The 20,394-nt window shown below is 41.2% G+C and overlaps 1 protein-coding gene across 2 annotated transcripts in view; it reads right to left on the bottom strand.

The window, feature by feature from the left end:
* The window catches only part of TBXAS1 (thromboxane A synthase 1), a 244,297-nt gene that overhangs the window by 146,706 nt on the left and 77,197 nt on the right, over window positions 1-20,394 (bottom strand). For both annotated transcript variants that reach the window (XM_014937534.1, XM_014937533.1), the window contains exon 3: window positions 8,270-8,322. In XM_014937534.1, coding sequence (XP_014793020.1) covers window positions 8,270-8,322 — 53 coding nt within the window. The remainder of the gene's footprint in view (window positions 1-8,269; window positions 8,323-20,394) is intronic.

Below are 20,394 nucleotides of genomic sequence, written 5' to 3'. Positions count from 1 at the left end.
CAAGGACATCAGCAGTAGCTCCTGAATTGCAGCGTTAGTTAGAAGTTGATCTGCTTCAAAGGCTGCCAAGAAAAAGAAGGGGGTGGGCAAGGGACATCGGGGGATAACGCACTTTCCTTCCTCTGTATGGAGCAGGGGGGAAAAATTCAGGAGCTTTATTTAAAAACTGACATCCATGGCACTAGTAACACCAGTTCATAGTCATATACATAGCTGGTGAAGTCAGAGAGCATTAATACCTCTGGGATGTCACATATTGTGTGTATCCACTTCTGGGTGCTGTAGGAAATTCTAGTGAAACCATTTCATGTGCACAGCAAAATCTTTCAAATAAAATTAATATACTGAAATAATGCCCAGATTTTTCAGCTTTTTAAAAACCCTCAGCCTACTTCTTCCCAAGTGGTGGAAAGGGGAGAAGAATACAAGGTGGACCTTACAGCCTGTAAACCTGTACGGACCAACAAATTCAGGCTCTGGTAGATGGTGGAGAGGGCAGATCAAGGTGAAATTAAGCCTAGGAAACTAGTTTTTATAACTGTGGGGTTCACTCAGAATATTCCCTCCCCTGGCCTTAAATTAGGATGACACAGTATGGTATGCAGGTGCTGATCATAACAGTGTTACATGATAAGAAGAGGCAATCTGTTTAGCAGTCCCAATCCAAGCCTTTTAAAATGATGATTTTAAGCATTAATTAGCTAAAAAGCAGGCAACACAGATCAAAGATCACCCATGTTGTACATCAGTTGTAAAACGCTCCTCAGGCAGCATGCTTTCAAAAGAAACTTCAGTTTTCAAATAATCTCAACCTGGAGCTCACAAGGACTATGCTTTATCAGGTAAGTGCTGCACTACCAATGTTCAAAGAGGGGAACTAAGAAACACCTCCCCAGGAGGCGAAGCCAAAACTGCTACCTGCACATGCAGAAGCAGATCAAGACTGGAGAGGGTCCAGGGAAGGGCCCAAAAATGAGAAAAGGACTGCCATATGAGGAAAGGCTGAGAGAACTGTGGTTGTTCAGCCTTGAGGAAAAAAAGCTTAGGGGAGACCTTATCGCCATGTCCCAGTGTCTAAATGGTGGCTACAAAGAAGATGGAGACTCCATTTTTACAGGGAATCACATGGATAAGATGAGAGGTAATGGCTACAAGTTACTACTGGGGAGATTCTGATTGGACACAAGAGGAAAATTCTTCACAGCAAGAACAATCAGCCATTGGAATAATCTCCCCAGGGAAGTGGTGGATTCCCCACCGTTGGACAGTTTTAACATTCAGCTGGACAGGGTGCTGGGCCATCTTGACTACACCATGCTTTTTGCCAAGAAATGTTGGACTGGATGATACTTGAAGTCTCTTCCAACCTGTTATTCTATGATTCTGTGATTTAATCAGCTTCCCAAATGCTAAGATTCAGTACAAGGGTCAGCTTTGCTGCTTTTCTTGTCAGTCTTCAGAGCTGACACGGTCCTGGCCAGCCTTACAGAGTCTTTCTGCATCTGGCCAACACTATCTCAGCGGAGCCACACTGTCCAGGGGATTTCCCTCTATGTAAACACTAATTTAAACTGCCCTAAGTACAGAAACAACCATTAGAAACGTGGTGCAGGTGACAGGCACTGTCCTTTGCTGCCTTGCCAAGCACATATAAAATGTTGTCTGTCTCATTCAGTTGGATTTCACACTCTCTTTCCAGAGGTGTAAAAGATTACATCAGGTCTTTGACTTATGTTGGCTTGAACAGCTGCAGCAGAGTCATGGAGCAGTCATCTATGGAGGAAAGAAACTTGGAAAAAGCGCGACAGGGAGCACATGCCTGCACCTCAGCCACCCCAGGGCAGTGTCTGGAGTCTCAAAGAGGAGACCAAGAGCTTTGCACACAGAAGAGCTCATTTCTTGCATCAAATTTTTCCATCCAAAGGGCTTTGCCTGTGCTGAGGGCTAGGACTCTGACATTTTGGTGGGCCTTCTGAGTCTCTATTTGTACATACCTAGAACATAAGTGTCCCTGGACTTGACTGAGACAGCAAGAGGCTGCAGTGACAAATCAACAGCCGTCAGAGAGCAGACAAGCTCAAGCTGCATGGTCCTCATGGGAGGTCACAGTAAAAACATAAGATTTTGTCCATGGCTAAGAAGATCTCATTAATAAATGCCTTCAACATTACTAGTACTAGGTTCCAGAAACCTAAGTATATTCGAAACATGCCAGAATTAAACTAGTCAACTAATTTACTATAAATTCTGCCTATAAACTGCATCCCACAGGACTCCGTACACAGAATGTAAAATGCTCCATAATGATCAGGCAACCCACAAAAACTACTACAACTGTAACAATAACACTCGGCTCCAATTCTCAAAACAGTGTGATATGCCACCTTTTGGGTAAATCTTTAGGCATCAGTCCCATAAAAGGCTATGCTTTTAGGACCAATTAGATCTAGAAAGAAGAGGATAAACTGGTGATGATATAACCATAAATAATTCATAGGACTTATTCCAGCAGCTTGGTTTAACCATTGGAACTAGCTAGAACCAATGCCTAATTATGGCTAAATGTGGGGAGTCAGATGGAGGTGTAGCACTATACTGTGAGATTACATTTTAGCCAGGAATATCGTTGGGTTTGGGTTCTTTTTTAAAAGACAGTTTTTAAAACATAGGTTACTATTAAAAAATTCTGAAAGTGTTAATTAAAAAAAAAAAAAAGAAAGAAGGGCTCTGAAAGTTTACCTTAAGAATAGTAAGATTCTCCTATTGTTCAGTCAGTTTTTGAGATAATCTTTTCTATTTCAGAGAGACTGGCTAGCACATTACACAGAGGAGCAATAAAATTGTCTACATGCAAAGTGCTGTCAAAAGAGAAGGTGGGGAGGGGGAAGAAATATTTTTCTCCCCATTAACTTCTTTCAGCTACAATAAACCTAGGTGTTTATGTGTACCAACAGCAGTTAAAATATTTTTCAGGCACAAACACAATTGATTCTTTTATGGCTCTGATTCAGCAAGGTAGATAAACTTCTGCCTAACTTGAAGCATGTTGAGTAACACCATTGACTTTAATGGGGTTACTCATGTGCTCAGTTAGGTACATGTTTAAGGGTTCTGTTTTACTGTATCCACAGTTTGCAGGTATTTAAAGGAAAAAGAAATAACTCTAATTCACAATAGCAATTCTACGGCTGATCGACAATCCTATAGAGTCAGAGGACCTTTTCACAACACATACATGTGGAAACATAGGGAAAAAAAAATCTTGACAGAATATGAAAGAATTGATTCTGACCATAAAAGTGTATCACTCTTTAAGAAAATAAAAATCCAGGCAAGCAAGGCTACCAAAAATCAGGTTAAATGTGAAACAGAGATTATGAAGAGCTATAGATCAGAAATAGGAAGCCTGGTTTTCTTCCCTCTCCCTCATCCTTGCCCAGTCATGATTTTCTCTAGCTGAAATATGAAAAGTAAATTGTCTAAAATATCAAAATAAAGAAAGGACCACAGGAGAAGTAGTAAGTCCATTAGAACCCCAGTGTAAAAGAGGAAATCAAACAGGATAAGATTGTTTCATAAAACTAAATTATTTCTTTACATGAGCCTTTAGAGATAAAGATGAGAATACCTGTCCTGGGATTACTCTTTCCACTCTTCAGACATAAAGCGAGAAATAAAGAGGTCAAAAAACCAAAAAGTTTCTGAAATTAAAATGGCAATAAAGACACTGTTTCTTCAAGTAAATTAAGTGCATGATGAAGACATCAGCTGTTTCCTGCCCCTATCCACAGTAGGTTTACCCCCAGGTGCTTGAGGAAGGCAGAATGAAGGATAAGGTTTGGATAAAAGTTCCAGATGCCCAAATCCCAGAAATGCATGTCCCACAAAAGGGGAAAGCCTCAGACCTCCACAGTGACTACCCGGTGTGCCTCAGCCCTGATGCAGAGGCCAGGATCAGGAGCGAGAAAATCCCGTTTCTTGTTCACAACTGTTTGATTATGGACTCATCTGCAGAAATGCTAACTAGTGCCATCTGCAGCGACATTTTTGTGGAAGAGAAGAAGTCAAGCGTTAAAACAGAACCAACTCTGGCTGCATAGACTTCTGGATAGCTGTCAGCTGCCAGTGTAGCTTACAATCACAACTCACCCCTGGACACATTTCAAGTTAGTGACTGGCTCCATGATCTAGCCTAATCCTTTAAACCACTCAACCATTTAAGTGACCAGGCTTGATCTCGGTTCCAATAATGACTCGTTAGGAAATCATTTCAGGAATATTAGGAAGTCTTTAAGGAAAAAAAAACAACCCACCACTCTCAGATAAGACATTGAGTAATTCCATAGACACCTTAAGAAAAATCGCCTGTCTTATTTTAAGTTGCTTTCTTTGTATTTCTTAAAAACCTGTTGAAGTAAACCACTGCAAAACAAGATACTCTTTACATGGGAATGGAGCTCCATTCACATCCCTGTTTTCACAGCAGTGCATGCACACACCCATTTCTGTGCCTGCACCTTGATGTGCCTTCCATGGTACTTTGCTGGTCCTGGGATTCCTACACTGGAGCCCAGCAGAGGCTCAATTTGGGTAGATGCAGTTTTCTGCTGGTGTTTTTATTAGGAACTGGAATGGCTTACAGCTGGATCTTGTCAGAAATATTCTCATTAGTTCTTCCCTGCATCAGAACATTTCCTCCTCCCATCAGAAAATGCTGATTCTGAGCTCATTGACTCTCTTTGCCAGTTCACAGCCTGACAACCCTGGGCTCAAACACTCCGATTATCATCTGCTTTCTATAGGTCATTTAATCCAAGCCCTACCACCTTGCTACTTCTATACCCATCTCGACCGTATTTTTTTCCTATCTTCCTTACCACTTGTTCTACTACATAGTTGGTCGGACTTCTTACAGAGGGTTGAAGTTGAGAGTTCAGGTGAAGGAAGAGTAAGAATAGGGTTTGACCTGCTGCAAGCTGTTTCAGATGCAGCAGGACATGAAGAAAGAGTGTCACCCTACAAATTGCACTGAATTTTAATCTTCTGTTCTTACTCTTTGATTATACAGACTGAGGTTTGTATTACCAACCCTTACAGTCATCTCCACACCCAAATGCATTGCTGCAGTTGGAGGCAGAACAGCTTCATTCATCTCAGAGGCAATCACCTGCCCACTTGGGGCTATATCCTATTTTCTGTTCCTTCTCTGGCGGTGTGTTGTTGGATCAAGAATATATTACTTATTTTGGGACTATTCTCCAGCTCCAAATCAGCCATACATGCTTACACTGCTGTAAAGTCATAATGATGCAATCGCAGTAGAGTGGTCAAATGCATATGAAGTGTGTTTATAACGTAAAATCAACTCACTGTCTCTACAGCTCTGCTCATCTTGTAGCAGCTGCTTTTCTGATTCCATAAAGTATACTCTCCCCCTTTATTTCTCCTCTTCAACCTAGAAGATCTTTGTTTCTCTCCCTGTTCTTACCACTTATTTCCAGTCAGTAGCCATAACCTAAAATTGAAACTGAACAACCGAAGATGGTATGGATGAAAATAAAGTGTAAAAACATCAAAGTTCATCCTAAAAATAGGTGACATAACTCACTAATTTTCATAGAACCAAAGATCACTTTCCTACAAAACTCTTAAAACAAGGAGAAGAATATTCAACACAAATTTTAACATGTATCAATACATTGCTTTCCAAATAAGTTATTTTTCACTTTTTATTTTTTGGTATGGAGAACCAGCACACATATTTTAGAGGAGGTATTTTTATAGAAGGTACATCAAATTATAGCTGAACCTAAAACTACCATTCTGTTGCAGGATCTCTTCAAAAGTCACATCAGTGGCTTGGATATCCCCGTTGAACAGAAATGCTCCAACTCAGCACCAAACCAGAGCTGTTTGTTTCTGCCTTGGCCTCCATCTTGGGCCGTCTCTGTATGAAAACAGTTTTCACAGCACACACTCACAACTGAAGACTATTTGCATTGTCTCTCTCTATAAAAGAGTAATTCCATCACCTCTCCTTTGGATCCACACACGGGAGTGAAGAAAAAAAATGCTTTTGTGACCTACAAAAGCCTTACTTGAAATAATTCTCTGCGACTTGAGGCCTTTTGGAATGGAAGGGATATATTGTTTTGACTTGATTAAAGCTGAAAAGTTGATTTGACATCCTGTTGTCAAGGAAACCAATTCACACACAAAAGAAAACAGTTGTGATGGTATCATTCAGACTATTCAAGTGACCTTAGAAAGAAAAAAAGGCTTCAGTTCCAAAGATTTGTATTCAACTCACTTCACCACAGTAGAAATAAAGATCATTGCTCTTTATGCTTATTGGAAAGCAGTTTTCAATCTGGAAAAAGCAAAATGCCACATCTTCTTCCAACTGCCAGATCCAATACTTTGCTGGGACTGTACACATAAACACACCTACCATTTATTGCCTATTTCAAAGGACACAGAAGACAGATAGGGAAGGAGAGGAATTTCTTTAATTGACAAGACCATGATAAATACCCCCTGATACGTACCAGACCTATTGAACAGCAGCTTGCAAGCCACGTTTTAAAACATCCTCCTTTAATTATAAATAAAGCTTACCTCAATACAGCAATATTTGGGCCCAGCTTTGTTTTCCTGGGAGATATCAGAAAGCAGCATTTATTCTCTGCCAGCCTCCTAGACCCGTCACAAATTGAGTTTTTCATGCGCACAATAAATGGAACATGGTTATGTTCAGTCTGCTCACTCCTCCTACCTACAGGATCCCCAAGAGGCAGAACTGTCCTGGCTGACCACCACTACCACCATCGTCCAGTTTTGCAACCCGTGCAAGTCTCGCAGAGGTTTCCTTCGCTAACAGCTGTGGGTAGGTTGGAAAAATGAAACTTTCTATCTATCTGCTCACATACTGCAATTATACATCTCTTTCTCCAATGACATAGCCTCTGCCTGGCCGAGCGAGCAGACAGACGACTAAATAGCAACTTGTCTCAAATTCAGCTTAAGAAAAAATAGGCATGATATTAATAAGGAGGGAAATATACTGAGGAATGAATGCCAGTGTTCTTACATTATTGTCATTTAAGGGCATCACACCAAAGGTCACGGAGATAATAAGCCTCAGTCATTTTCCATTTGTTACACAACATACAAATTGCCACAGTGTTAATGAATATCTTTCTCCAATCCTGGTCAGGCAAGACACCGTATTATTTCCTCTTAGACAAGTACCTAACCCTTGGAATTCATTATTTCCATCACTTCTTGCAGCACTTTGTCCTTAGGGCTGAGCATAAATGCCACACAGCGGCTGTGACTGGAGCATCAAATGCTTCATATGCCTGAGTCTGACTTCTTTCTGATAGACCTTTTTTGCTGGAAGAGCATACAAAGCATATTTATATCATTTATGATCAAATATGCATGCACACATTCATATATGCTCTCTTACAAGCATCTTAAACTCCTTGCATAACGCAGGAAAAAAACGTTTACATTGTCTGTACTTTGTGATATTTGTGGTTATCCACTTTGTGGATATTGCTTGGTACTTATATAATGAAATAATAGTTATGCTAGAAACACCATCTGACCACAACAACAGAAGCTACCATGAAATAACTGCATTTCCACTTAAAATGATGACAACTGGAAAGTAGTTCTTGGAACAGAAATTACATTCACAGAAATTTGGACAGGCTTGTGTGAAGGGATATACTGCTGAAACCCTCTTTACTCCTAATAAACTGCTAAGATAGCACAGCTGAGCTATACAGAGAGGAATGCCTCATTTCTGATCTGTACTTCATTGCATTTTAAGTTTAGGAATTTTGCATAAATACAGATAGCAACAGCTTAACCAAATTCATACTATTTCATAAACTAGGTGAAGGTTTTTTAAGATGTTAAATTATTATTTCTACTGTTCACCATAAGTATAAAGAATATGCAGATGAAAAGAGAATATTGAAGGCTGGTAGCTTTGTGTAGTTCTGAAAAAGACTAAACTTTATGTGCATAATTAAAATTAAAAAGAGAAGAACGAAGTCCAACACCAAATGCTGAACTAAAATAAGTCAAGGTTACTTTCTGCACGAAATCAAACAGCCTTCGCCTCTGTCCCCCAGACTGAAACACCACACTCCAAATTTTGATGAACAAATTATCTCAGCATTTTGTCCTCTCCCCCCAAAAAACCCAAACAGCAAGTGCCAGAATAGAAGAAAGCTGATGGCACTTCTAAGCTTACCCACAAACAGGTCCATACTCTGTTATGAGTTTTGTGTGGTTTTCCCAAAAGCCCTGGATAAAAGAAAAATAACAAAGTCTTTTAGAACAGTACTTAACAGAAACTCTATTACACAGTTTTGCTAACATTCACACCAAAGCTTTGAATATCAATTAGGAAAACCATGGTATTAACGCATAACCTCAACTTTCTCTCGTTGTCCATCTGTGAGAGTAGGGTCTAGAAATGATGACTGAAAAAAAATCCCAACCACAAAAAAGACCTGGAAATCCGTGTTTTCATGAGGGTTTTTACACTCCAAAATATGTTACCATTTAATGATTATTTTTATAAAACTAACTTCATGATTGAGCTCCTGACTCATAACTTTTTTCTGATATGTGTGTGGATGGAAAAACTGACAGAGAAATTAATAACAGAATAAGTATGTGACTTAACTACACTCAAGAGAAATACAAGGAATGTGGAGAGTTTGTCTTGTTTTAGTTATATTATTTAAAAAAAAAAAAAATCACCCAAACCTGCTAAGTTGGGGTTGAGCATGAGGCAGTCACCTGGGACACTCTGCAGAATAGTAAGCAGATATATTTTAACAAACTTTTAGAATTTTTACTGTGTGCTTCATTTTCATAATGGATGAAAATTGGTATCCATTTATATAAATAAACCTGCCACTATACTAAATTGTTGGTGTCCTACATGAATTCAAATTGATTAATCTGAAAGAAGGTATGCAAAATGTATCCCCAAAATGAATATAAAAAACTCTGTTTTAACAAAACTGCGGTATTTGAGAATTATACTACATTATGTTTGTAACTTGTCTATGGAAAAATAACACATCTGACTGCATTAATCTGCATTTGTATTAATTCAAGAAAGACTATTGTGATCTATCTTCATTCTTCAGAGAAAATTCACTAACAAGGTAGAATACTTATGCCTTGTATTGAATCTTTCTCATTTTTTATGACATACTGCAGAATATTAGCTAGAACAATATGAACTATTGTAAATGCATAACCATAGACATAAATAAACAAGACCGTGTAATGCGTGTATGCTTTGGGAGCATTTTACCACACTAAGCAAAAGAAAACCTGGCAATCAAAAACAGTTATCCTACTTATCTCCCAAATTAACAAAGTACTTGCCATGACCTGCAGTTCTCCTCTTACAGAGCCTTTCAGTTGTTTTTTATTTTTAATACAGTTGTGTTTGTGTTTTTTTTTTAATCCTGGACTTTCAATATGTTTCTTCTATAGGTCAATACGTCTCCAGGTTAAGGCAAGAACTTTATGTTTTCCTTAAGCTACAAAAAGCTAAAGCACCGGATGGCATGCAAGAAAACACATTAAAGTTAAAATTATGAAAAAGGGGATTTAGATGATTGCCTGGAAAAAAAAAATTATATATATTCTCACCTGAAGAATACTTTACTACTAAGATAAGCAGAAAGGTATCATCCATTAGCACACAAAAACTAAGGTGGAAAAAGCCTTTGTGATACCACAAATACATACTGCTCATTCAGAAAGGCTTTTATCTGCAGACACCGAAGGAGGGGAAAAGGTACATAGGCATTGGCACCAGCGTGCGTTCTGCTAGCGCAATGCTTCAGCAGGAGCAGGATTTCAGCCCGCAGTTGTTATGATTTCAGCATTACAAAGGTTGCCTCCTGCCTTCCCCCTCGAGTGCAAGGGGAAATCCTGGGCCAAATCCCCCCTGTCCAAGTGGCCATCTAAGACCGCGTGAAGCAGGCTCAGCTTGTTGCTGCGCTCTGATGGAGCGGGTCTCCAACCTGCCTAAACCCTGCTGATGGATTTGTAGCCACCCCGAGGCACCAGCACCACCCGGGACAGAGTCAAAGTCAGGGTGCAAAGCACTGCTGCCTCACAACGCCATCGGGGCAGAGGGACCTCCAGTCTCGCGAGATGATGCCGAACCAGGTCTGCCCTCCTCCTAGCCTGAGCCTTCAGTGAGGACAGCCCAAACTACAGCCTGAACCTCGTCTGCTAAGTTTTGCTTTGGATTGAGAGCACACACATAGGTATTGCACTTGCTCTATCCACCAGCTGCATTCCAGCGAGCCAGCAGGATATTAACATTTACAAGAATCCTAGGCTTTAAATGATTCAGTGAAAAAGCCTTCCAGAAAGCCGGCTTCTTGGAAACACTGCTCCTGGCTCACTACAGTAGAGGGGTCAGGTAGAACACATTTCAAATCAGGCCTGTTAACCAATAACTGGTTTTCCACCTCCAGGTCTCCTAAATGATTGAACTGGCTTAAAATTAACCACGCTTTTGCTTCCCCAAAGTGAGAAGTACAAGCCTACAGAAATGGGGGAGGGAAGGAGTTGAAAAGTGTCTGGGAGAGACTGTGAGAAGGCATCGTTAAGAGTGAAAAAAAGCACTTGTTCTCTACACTTTGGGATGCTTACTCCTGTCCTACACCACCACACACACATACACACCACTGCTTGCCTCCGCCATCCACCCCCAGGACCTACTGCTGTCCTGGCCCCCTCCAGAGGCATGGTGGGTACCCAGGAGCAGGTCTCATCACGCTGTCTGGGAAAGATGAGCAAACATCCCACGCAGAGCCCTGCAAGGCTGTGGTGGCCAGAGCAGTGGTGAGGCAGAGGGAACGTGTGTGTGCATCCGTTACAAGCCAAAGCATGCCCTTCAGCTGGAGGTCGTATGAAGGCATTTACATTTCTCCTCAATAGCCATCAGGAAGGTTAATGAACCTGTGAGGGTCTCAGTACACAGTGAGGGGATATGCCACACAGCTCTGCCAGTTTTGCAGCATCATCCCTGAACACGGCTTCCAGTAGACAGGTATCTTGAAAACCTCCTCCTCCTCCTCCTATGAGTCATGTTTGAAGCACAGCAAGCCTCCTAAGTGCTTTTGGTAACTTATTTACACTAGCTAAGGTCGAACTGCTCCAAGGCTCACTACTGCATGTTTGTCTGGTTTTATAATTGCAATTGTACTTAATACTTACAGGATAACTAAGCACCTGCCCACCTGCAGCAACAGTTTGACAAGAAAATGGAGATCAAGACCGTGCTGACTCAAGACCACCCAAAAGGGTGAACACAAGGAGAGGAAGTGAACTCAGAAATGGTGCCTGCTGACATGTACCCGGGAACTTAAAGAGTCATCAGAGAGGAGCTATAACGAAGCAATGTGGGGGTTAAGAAGGGGGTAAATAGGGAAAAATGGAACCATGATTCTAATTTTTTAGGAAAACAGAAGGAAACTGAATAGCAAAATAATGCATGGTGTTATGAGATGACACCACATGCATCAGGAGAAACTGTACAGGATTAAACAGTCACTCGTAACAATGAGATGTAGAAACATAGTAATGTTGTTCCAAGTCAGAAAAATCACTTAGCTTTTTCTTTGAAAGCTGCAGAATATGAATTGTCAACAACTCAGAAAAGGGTTGGGACAGGGGGAACTTGCTGTGTGTGGCCCCTATAGTGAGTACCAGCCTGATGACAGCCTATTATCAAACAAGATAATGCAGGAGTATGAAAAGCTTCTTTCCCTGAAGAAAGCATATTTTACAGCATCTGGTACACCATGGAAACAGCAGCTCAAGTGGGCTGACTGCTGCACACCCAGAAGGCTTCTTTGTTTACATGGCTGGCGGTTGCCTCCCTACAGGGAATTTGCATTCTCCCCTTCCTCTGAGCGTGTATCATCAGTTGCATCCGTGGGTAGAACCACTCACAAGGCCAAATCCTGCTTTCAGGGATACAGGTGTAACCCCTATGGAAAGGAACAAGATTTGGGTCTGCATCAGTCAGAGCCAAACCTGGCCATAGCCAACCACTTATCCTGAGATACTGAACATTGAGTCTTACACCTGAGCAGCACACACATTTTCCCCTTGTTGCATATTCACCTTGATAGTTCTTTGCAGCAAGAAAAAATCTGCAGCAATGTCATCTTTCCTCCTTGCTGAAAATGGGTGTAGGCGCTAAGCCAAAGTTTCAGAAAGAGGCAGTAACACCATGCATTTCATTTTTGGGGTGTCTAACATGAGGCACAACCAACCTACTCTTATTAGTTACTCAATACCTGCAGATCATGTGGCTGCAAATGGGGACTTAAGTGACTTTAAGCTTAAACTGAAGCTTAAAGTGATGGAGACTGCACGGGGGATGCTTTGTAACGTTTCAACTTGCAGCAGCCGGAAAATAACTCACACGGTTTATGAACTCAGCTATAGTCCTTGCGTGTTACTAGATAAAATGATTTAAAGGTGGCCATGTAGCTGGGATCCGGCTGATGCATGCTCCTGATGGTAGCTCAAAATTTGGACTCCAAAAAAGTGACTTCCACAATGCATAAACCCTTGAATTTTGTAGTGTACTGAATACTACGAAAGCTCCTGAGGCATGTGGACAGCAAAGCAGTGTGCCCATCAAAATCCATTGCAAGTGTGAAACCATGCAAGAACAACCAAGGGAAAAGAAAGGCTTCTTTTGTTGCCCTTTTCGGAAGAGAATCACAGTGTACCTAATGTCAGACACTTACCAAAACAGTGCAGTCTCAAACCTGTCTCGGAAGCCAAAGAAACCGCATCCCATCACTAGCCCCACGTACACTCCACTCTCAGCACTCTGTAGTCAGACATGATGTTCTGTTTCACTATGATATTAATAACCAAAGCATCATTCTTTGAGTGCACACCTCATATCAGGAGACAAAAATCTATACAGTTATTTATGGTACATAATGACAATGAGTTACATGTATGGATCTGATTTTTAGTATTCAACGGGCTTCACATGTCATTTTTACTTAGAACACCTGGAAAAAAAAAAAAACAAATAACTGCTCATAACCTAGTGCCCAAATTGATTTTTTTTTTAATACAAGCTAACATTTAATTAAAGAAATCTTGTACCAGACTGCAGCCCACTTTGAAGGAATGACCCCAGACTGTACATCATCTCCAGTAATAATCCTAGTGAAAACACTAGGATGCCAGCAGACGCGAGGAGGAAAACAGCATGAACTTCTAACCATCCTTATTTTGAGCCATGTACATAGTTTGTTTCCTTTGATCGTTACCCTTAATGGCTGTCCTCTGTGTGTAATTTGGTTTAATTTATGTGTATGCCATCTCAGATTTTAAAAAACACATATAGCCCTTCCAAATTTATTAAAAGCAGCCTTCCTACCCGTAATAGGTATTAAGAGAGGTTAGTGTTATGTAATTAAGTTAATCCTCATCTGTAAAGGCTAATTAACCGAACACTAATTGAATCTGCATATGAAAATTTGGACAATGTGTTCTCATTACACAATTAAAAAAAATTACCTGAACTAAATACCAAACAAATTGTAATTTTTTTTCCTTCTACCTTTTTGGGTCTTTAATAAAAACCAACTGGGCAGGTTTAACTCTGTGTGCTGTGTTGGAAAGAGGAGTTGTCATGTCAGTATTCAGAGAAACTGGTCCCTCCCCAAAAGATGATTATTTTCTCCCTTCCATAAGCTCTCCCTTTCACTCTGCCCTTACCCCATGCCTTTCATCGTTCTCTTCTTCTTCTGCTGTCCATCACCCACCCTGGTCAGAAAGGTCAGAGGCTCTTGGGATCGAGTCATATCACCCAAAGAATCAGATGATATCGGGATATCACCTTAATGGATCATACCACCCAAAATGATCAGAAGGCACAGTACGATTCAGTCACACTGATTCACCACCCCAAAGCTTGCACACATCCAGCCCGAAGCCACCTTGTCAATTTTGGCCGGTCACTATCCTTTCACTCCCAAAGGTCACTTCCCAGTGAAGTCCTAAGGAGAGCACAGCCTCATCTCATTCTCCTCTGCCTGGGTGTGCCTGCATTACAAAAGCAAGACATGTTTTGGACCCTTTTCAGCCTCTGCCTGAGACAGTTACAGTTTAGAACAGTCAGGTTTCCAAGAGGGAATTAAGAAAAGCACATCATCCTTTCTGGTATTTGCTGTCTCTCCCCATTAACCAGGTTAATGGCTGATTCTAATAGGCTGGTAACTGAAGAATCGGCGGGAGGGAGGGGAAGCCAGGCAAGTAAATACACAATTGCAAGCCTGACCTCAATAGCATGCAAGATTTCCCAGTGCACGGAACACACACAGTCCTCAGATTTTTCTTACAAACCCCACCATATGTTTTTGAGTCGTAAGCACCAGCACTGCGTAAGTGGCATGGCTGGACAGAGCAGCTGCAGCCAGGTAACAGTCCCTTAGACATCACTTCTGGTCCACCAGTAACAACCTGGCACCCTGCTTCACAGCAAATACCTAAAGGAAGGAGGGTCAGAGGAATGGGAAATGGGATACACTGCATGTTGGCTTTCTTTGGGAAGATAACATATTTTCTAGGTGGGGGAACAGTGGAAGATGTACACAGAATTCAGTAATACATTTGGTCTGGTGGCACACGAACAGTCATCACACCCAAAACGATGAAGCTTGTGATAAAAAGTGAGACGATAAATATGCAAGCTATAGGGAAACGAGTATGGACTGAGTTGAAAGAAAAAATGCGGGCAGGAAAGAAGGAAACTCATATTTCTCAAGGGTCAGTCTTGGGACAAACCTTTTTCAGGACTGACTTGGGCACCAAAAGCAGACAGACATTAGAGAAGTACATTCATGGTTCTGGGTTGAAAGACAGACTCTTTCCTCAGCAGGCAGAGAGGTTGAGATTGTCATATCAGAAGAATTGGATGACCTAAAGAACTTGAACAATTGCAACAGAGTAGAGTCTTTAGTTAAAAGCAAAACTTCATGCCCTTAGAGGAACTATGTTAACTCCAAGAATTTCTGCAGTAGTAGATTATTGTTTGAAAATGACAGAGAAGGGAAAAACGTGGATGGAAACATCAACCACAGGATAACGATGAACAAGTATGATGGAAACTACCAACGTAGAGTATCTAGGATATGTTTTCTCTGGAATGCTGCATGCAAATCTGATGAGCAACGTTCAAAAGGAATGAATTAAAAATGGAACGAGTGGAGAAAAGGGTTACAAGAATCCTCAGGGAACAGAAGGCCTGTCTTACAAGTAGTAATTAGGAGAGTTCATTTTAGCAAACCAAAGGTTCATTTTAGCAGACCAAAGGGAGGAGACATGCTTGCTGTCTATAAATGTACTGGGAGTAATCATCAGGGAGGGAAAATATCTATTTAATATAAAGATCTGCATTACTAAAAGATCAAATAACTATAAACTGGCCATGGATAAATGTTGCTAGAAATTAGATGAAAGTTAGTGACTATCAAAGCAGTGAGACTTTAGAACAGCCTCCCAGTCGGAATAGCAGGGGCAAGAATCTCAAGGAGGGTTTTGAGGCACAGGAGAGAAGATGTGGATTTTTAGAAAAAATGGAGTGTAGGGTGAACAACCCAGCCCATCTACGCCAGCCCCAGTGTTACATACACAGCTACTTCCAGAATAAAAGAAACTCTTCTTGTAGAAAAGATTTACTGCACTTTCATATGTGCATGCTGCATTCACACTTCTAGTTGATTCACCTTAACTTTCCAAAGCATTCCCACATAGATACGGCTTCAGACGTTAATTTGGCATACTGCAATGATTCTTGCTTTCTTTTTTGTCTTTCTCTTTTCAATCTCATTTCACTTTACAAACTTCATTTCCACAACATCTCTGGGATGGTAAGTGCCCATCTGTCACAGGTGGGGAGTTGGAAGTACACAAGATTAAGCAATTTGCCAAATGCCACACAAGAAGTCAACGGTAGAACCAGAGACAAGTTGCAGGTTTCTCAGTCCTTCTTCTTGGTATCCTACAAACCTATTCCTTCTCTGCCACAGAAACACAGACAGCGTATGAGATAGGAATATCAACAAATGTGATCTATTTCTGAGCTTTCAGACGTATCACATGCCTGAGGCTTTGGAGAAAGGCAAGAGGAAAACAACCCTGCATACACGGTTAACTCTGAAATGCTTTAAATAGAGGGAGGTTTCTCCCTCACCCAACTGTTAGCTTAAGATTCAATTACTCTTATCATAATATGCATAGCTACAAATATAATTAGTCATAAAATTATCCAGACCCTCAAATTATTCCAGCTGCTGTATTTGACTCCCTGATTCTTGCAATGATGAATTCTCCAGACTGATTACACTAGCTAAAATAATATTTCTTTTTATCTATTTGGAAGTTGCCTGACATTAGCTTAGACCCTGTTTATATCTGCTGCAGAGCTATAATTGCAACCTTACTATTTTTATTAGGACTATTGTCTAGATAACACTTAAACCTGCTAGGGCCTCATTTTACTTAATAGTAAATGTCACAGAAGACACCTATTCAGGCTTCCAGGAACCTTTACCAAAAACAGAAAACATGTCATTATGAAGACACGTACAAAGAGAAATACAATTTGTGCAATGTGTGTTCATGAAAGGCTCCCTATGAGGTCTTACAGACTCGCTGCAATTTCTGATCCTGTGATAAACATATATTTATAATAAGTCAAAAAAATAGAAAAAAGAGAAAGGAATGATGAAATTTTATTTATTTATTTATTTTTCTAGAGTATGTAATTTCTACTAAATCTCTTCTAAGTATTCTGGGCTTTATCAAAGAAGAGTGGCCAGCAAGGCAAGGGAGGTGATTCTACCCCACTGCTTTGCTCTTGTGAAAGCCCACCTGGAGTACTGTGTCCAGCTTTGGAGCCCTCAGCACAGGAAAGACATAGACCTGTTGGAGCAAGTCCAGAGGAAGGCCACAAAAATGATCAGAAAGGCTGATCCTTTTCTGTGTGGAAAGACTGAGAGAGCTGGAGTCTTTCAGCATGGAGAAAAGTAGGCTCCAGGAAGACCTTACTGCAGTCTTTCAGTACTTAAAGGGGGCATATAACAAAGATGGGGACAAACATTTTAGCAGGGCCTGTTGTGATAGGACGAGGGGTAATGGTTTTAGACTAAAAGAGGGCAGATTCAGGTAGATATAAGGAAGAAATCGTTCACAATTAGAGTGGTGAAACACTGGAACAGGTTGCCCAGAGAGGTGGTAGATGCCCCATCCCTGGAAACATTCAAGGTCAGGTTGAACGGGGCTCTGACCAATCTGATCTAGTTGAAGATGTCCCTGCTCATTGCAGGAGGGTTGGAGTAGGTGACCTTTAAGGTCCCTTCCAATCCAAATTATTCTATGATTCTGTAAGTCATCTTCTTTCCAAACTGAGTGTAATTCTCTCCTACACAATCTCTCCTTATACGTAATTCCACTGGATCGCTAACCATCTTTGTTGCCTTTCTTAATATTTCTACATCCTCAAATTACAACAGGAAAACAGAGAATTACAGTGCTCTCTATAGGAGGGAATTCATTGTGCAATATAAGACCATTGCAACGTGTATTTTCACTGTGTGCTCAATGTCTCTCAGATGGATTAGCATAAGCGTTCAGCACATCTTACTAATGGTGAATAAAATTTATTAGTTTTCTTTGTTGGCCTCCCTAAGGGAAGCAAAGCAGGAATTGCAGAGCTTAAAGAAATGGAAACAACTTCTTGTAGGACAGACAGACAAGCTAGATAAATCTAAGGATAGCAAACATTTTGTGAGTACTCTGACAAGACAGCACTGTTTAGGGGGCCACAAACTGGCATTTGGAGAAATGAAAGTTGACATCTTTCCCAAGAAAGGAAGACAAGGACCCTTTTTTTCTCCAAGGAGTTTATGCACTTCTGAAGAGTGTCCCCCTCCTTCTCAGATGCATCAACAGCAGATTCCTTCAGATTATGAAAATGTAATTTTTAAACATAAAAAGTTATAATTAATCCCATTGTGCAGTAGTCTCTCTTAAGTGTCATAGAGTGCAAACAGACTTTGAAATTAGTACTGGAAAAATTACATGTCCATGTGCAAATCTTGCATCTTCACCTACAGAATTAGGATGACAGTGTTTAAGTTTTTTTCTTCAGGTGCAAACTCTGGGCTATCTCATACTGCTTTAACTCAGTTTTTTTCTTCAGGTGCAAACTCTGGGCTCCAATCTCATACTGCTTTAACTTACTAGTGTCTAAGTGGATACTATTGAGACAGGGAAGTTTCAAGAAAACCTCAGCTTTAGGAAGCAACATTATTCACCCAGTGCATGATAATATCTTGGCCTCCTTAGAGACGTTGCCCTTGTATGGTGCTAAGGGTCTGTACCATTGTTTATGAACTGATTATAGAATCAATGCCACTTAATTATCTGTGACCACCAAGTTGGAAACTATGAAACATATATCTGAAATAATTAAAGATTATCACAAATTCCATCCATGTTAAGCTCCCAAATTTCTATCGTGATGACACTAAGACACAAAACAGTGCTGAAATCAAAGCAGTATGCTGCACACAGAGTACTCCATCAAGGGAAGAGACCTGGAAAGCGCATTACATGTGACAGACATTAATCATGCCACTTAATGCATTACTGAAAGATAGTAGGACTATTTCTGTACTTTAACATAGCTGGACAAGCCCAGCTTCCTCTTGTCTACTTCCCACCTTGTATGGATGCAGGCTCTCAAGCATGAAAGGAGCAAAACATCCCTATAGATTGTACTGGCCTCTGATGCAGAACAGAGCATGCTGCTATCTAAGCCATGGACATAGGCATAGGCATGACAGGTCCCTTTTTACTACCATCTATCACATGGCACCTCTGTAAAAGCCACAAGGTTAAGGGCAGACAAGTTAGCTTGACACACACGCAAGCTTTGAAGCGAGCCCATACATTCAGCAGGGCACAAGGGAGCACAGCGCTGCTGAGCTACAAGCATCTTCACCCCAGCCATGTGAACAAACACTCAGTGTGCTTCATCCTGCTCCCAGACCAACAGTCCACCAGGTAGGACAGACCTACCCTAAACCATTATGGACAGAAGTGGGTTGTGAGGTCCTATGCAGAGCAGAACAGTTTTATCCCTTTGAGAATAAGACCAGCTGCAGCCCCAACAGCCGCATCACACCAGACTGTTGACTCTTTGCCTATCTTAAAATAATTATTCCAACAAAATTTCCTGGTTTTCATACGGTAAGTTACTCCTCATATTCTGTCCTGGAGCCAAACACCATTTAAGACCTAAGTTACCCATGTGGCAGCTGGTAGGATCCAAGCATGGAAAACAGACACACATATCAGGCCTCCCTGGAAGAAGGGGTTAGGAAGAAGACAGACAAAGTGCCAAACCCCATGTGGGCTGGAGAGAGGATGGTGGAGAGCACTAGGAACTGAGGTAGCACAAGGAAACCGAACGGGACACTGCAGTGGAACAAGAATTTGGGACAGCTCTAGCCATCAGCAAGGCCATTGGCCAGCATTCAGGGTGAGCACAAGCTGCCAAGCAAAACCACAGCCACAGCTTCAACTGCGACAATTTCATAGAGAGAAGAGGTTTGTTTTGGAGGTGGGGATTGAATTGAATTGACATTCAATTCTGTTTCTAGATCACCAGTCAGGGTTGGATTCTGCAGCAGCATCAGAAAAAGCACCTTGTCAATCCATCTGGGCCTTTTTGTTTGTTTGTGTTTTTTGTTTTTTTTTTTAAATGAATGATGCTACACACCTGCAAATACCAGATATTTTCCAGAGGAACTGATGCATTTAGCTGCCCTTTCATAACTGCATTCATCTGCACCCAGGAAAGGAGAGAGAGGCTTGGCACCTTCATTCAGTACACCAGCTATACAGAACTAGATGCTTTGGCACAAGACACGAAGTCGAGAGCAACCACTACTCCTCTCTCTCCCTGTGAATTAACCACATCCCTAGGGGACTGGAGCACTGGCAAAAAGTAACCACTGCCTGGGACAGAAAGCAACTCTTCCATCACACCCTCCCTATAAAGCAACAACCTGGAGGGAGTCTAGAGGAAAGCAACAGCAGGGGACAACAGCACAATCGAGCTCCTCATGAAGATGTCAGAAAACTGTCAGCGCTTGCACTGTACTGCATTTCTTATATATTTGGTATCAAAGTGCCACCACCTACATAATTCAGGGTTTGCACATTCCTGGCTCCAAGACAGCCCCTACCTTGGAACTACTAATTATAATAGGGGACTTTCTCCTGAGG

This window comes from Calidris pugnax, unplaced genomic scaffold, assembly GCF_001431845.1.
Source record: "Calidris pugnax isolate Ruff unplaced genomic scaffold, ASM143184v1 scaffold1, whole genome shotgun sequence".
Lineage (NCBI taxonomy): Eukaryota > Metazoa > Chordata > Aves > Charadriiformes > Scolopacidae > Calidris > Calidris pugnax.
The sequence above is the reverse complement of the archived record's forward strand: the minus strand, read 5'-3'. Positions and strand labels throughout refer to the sequence as shown.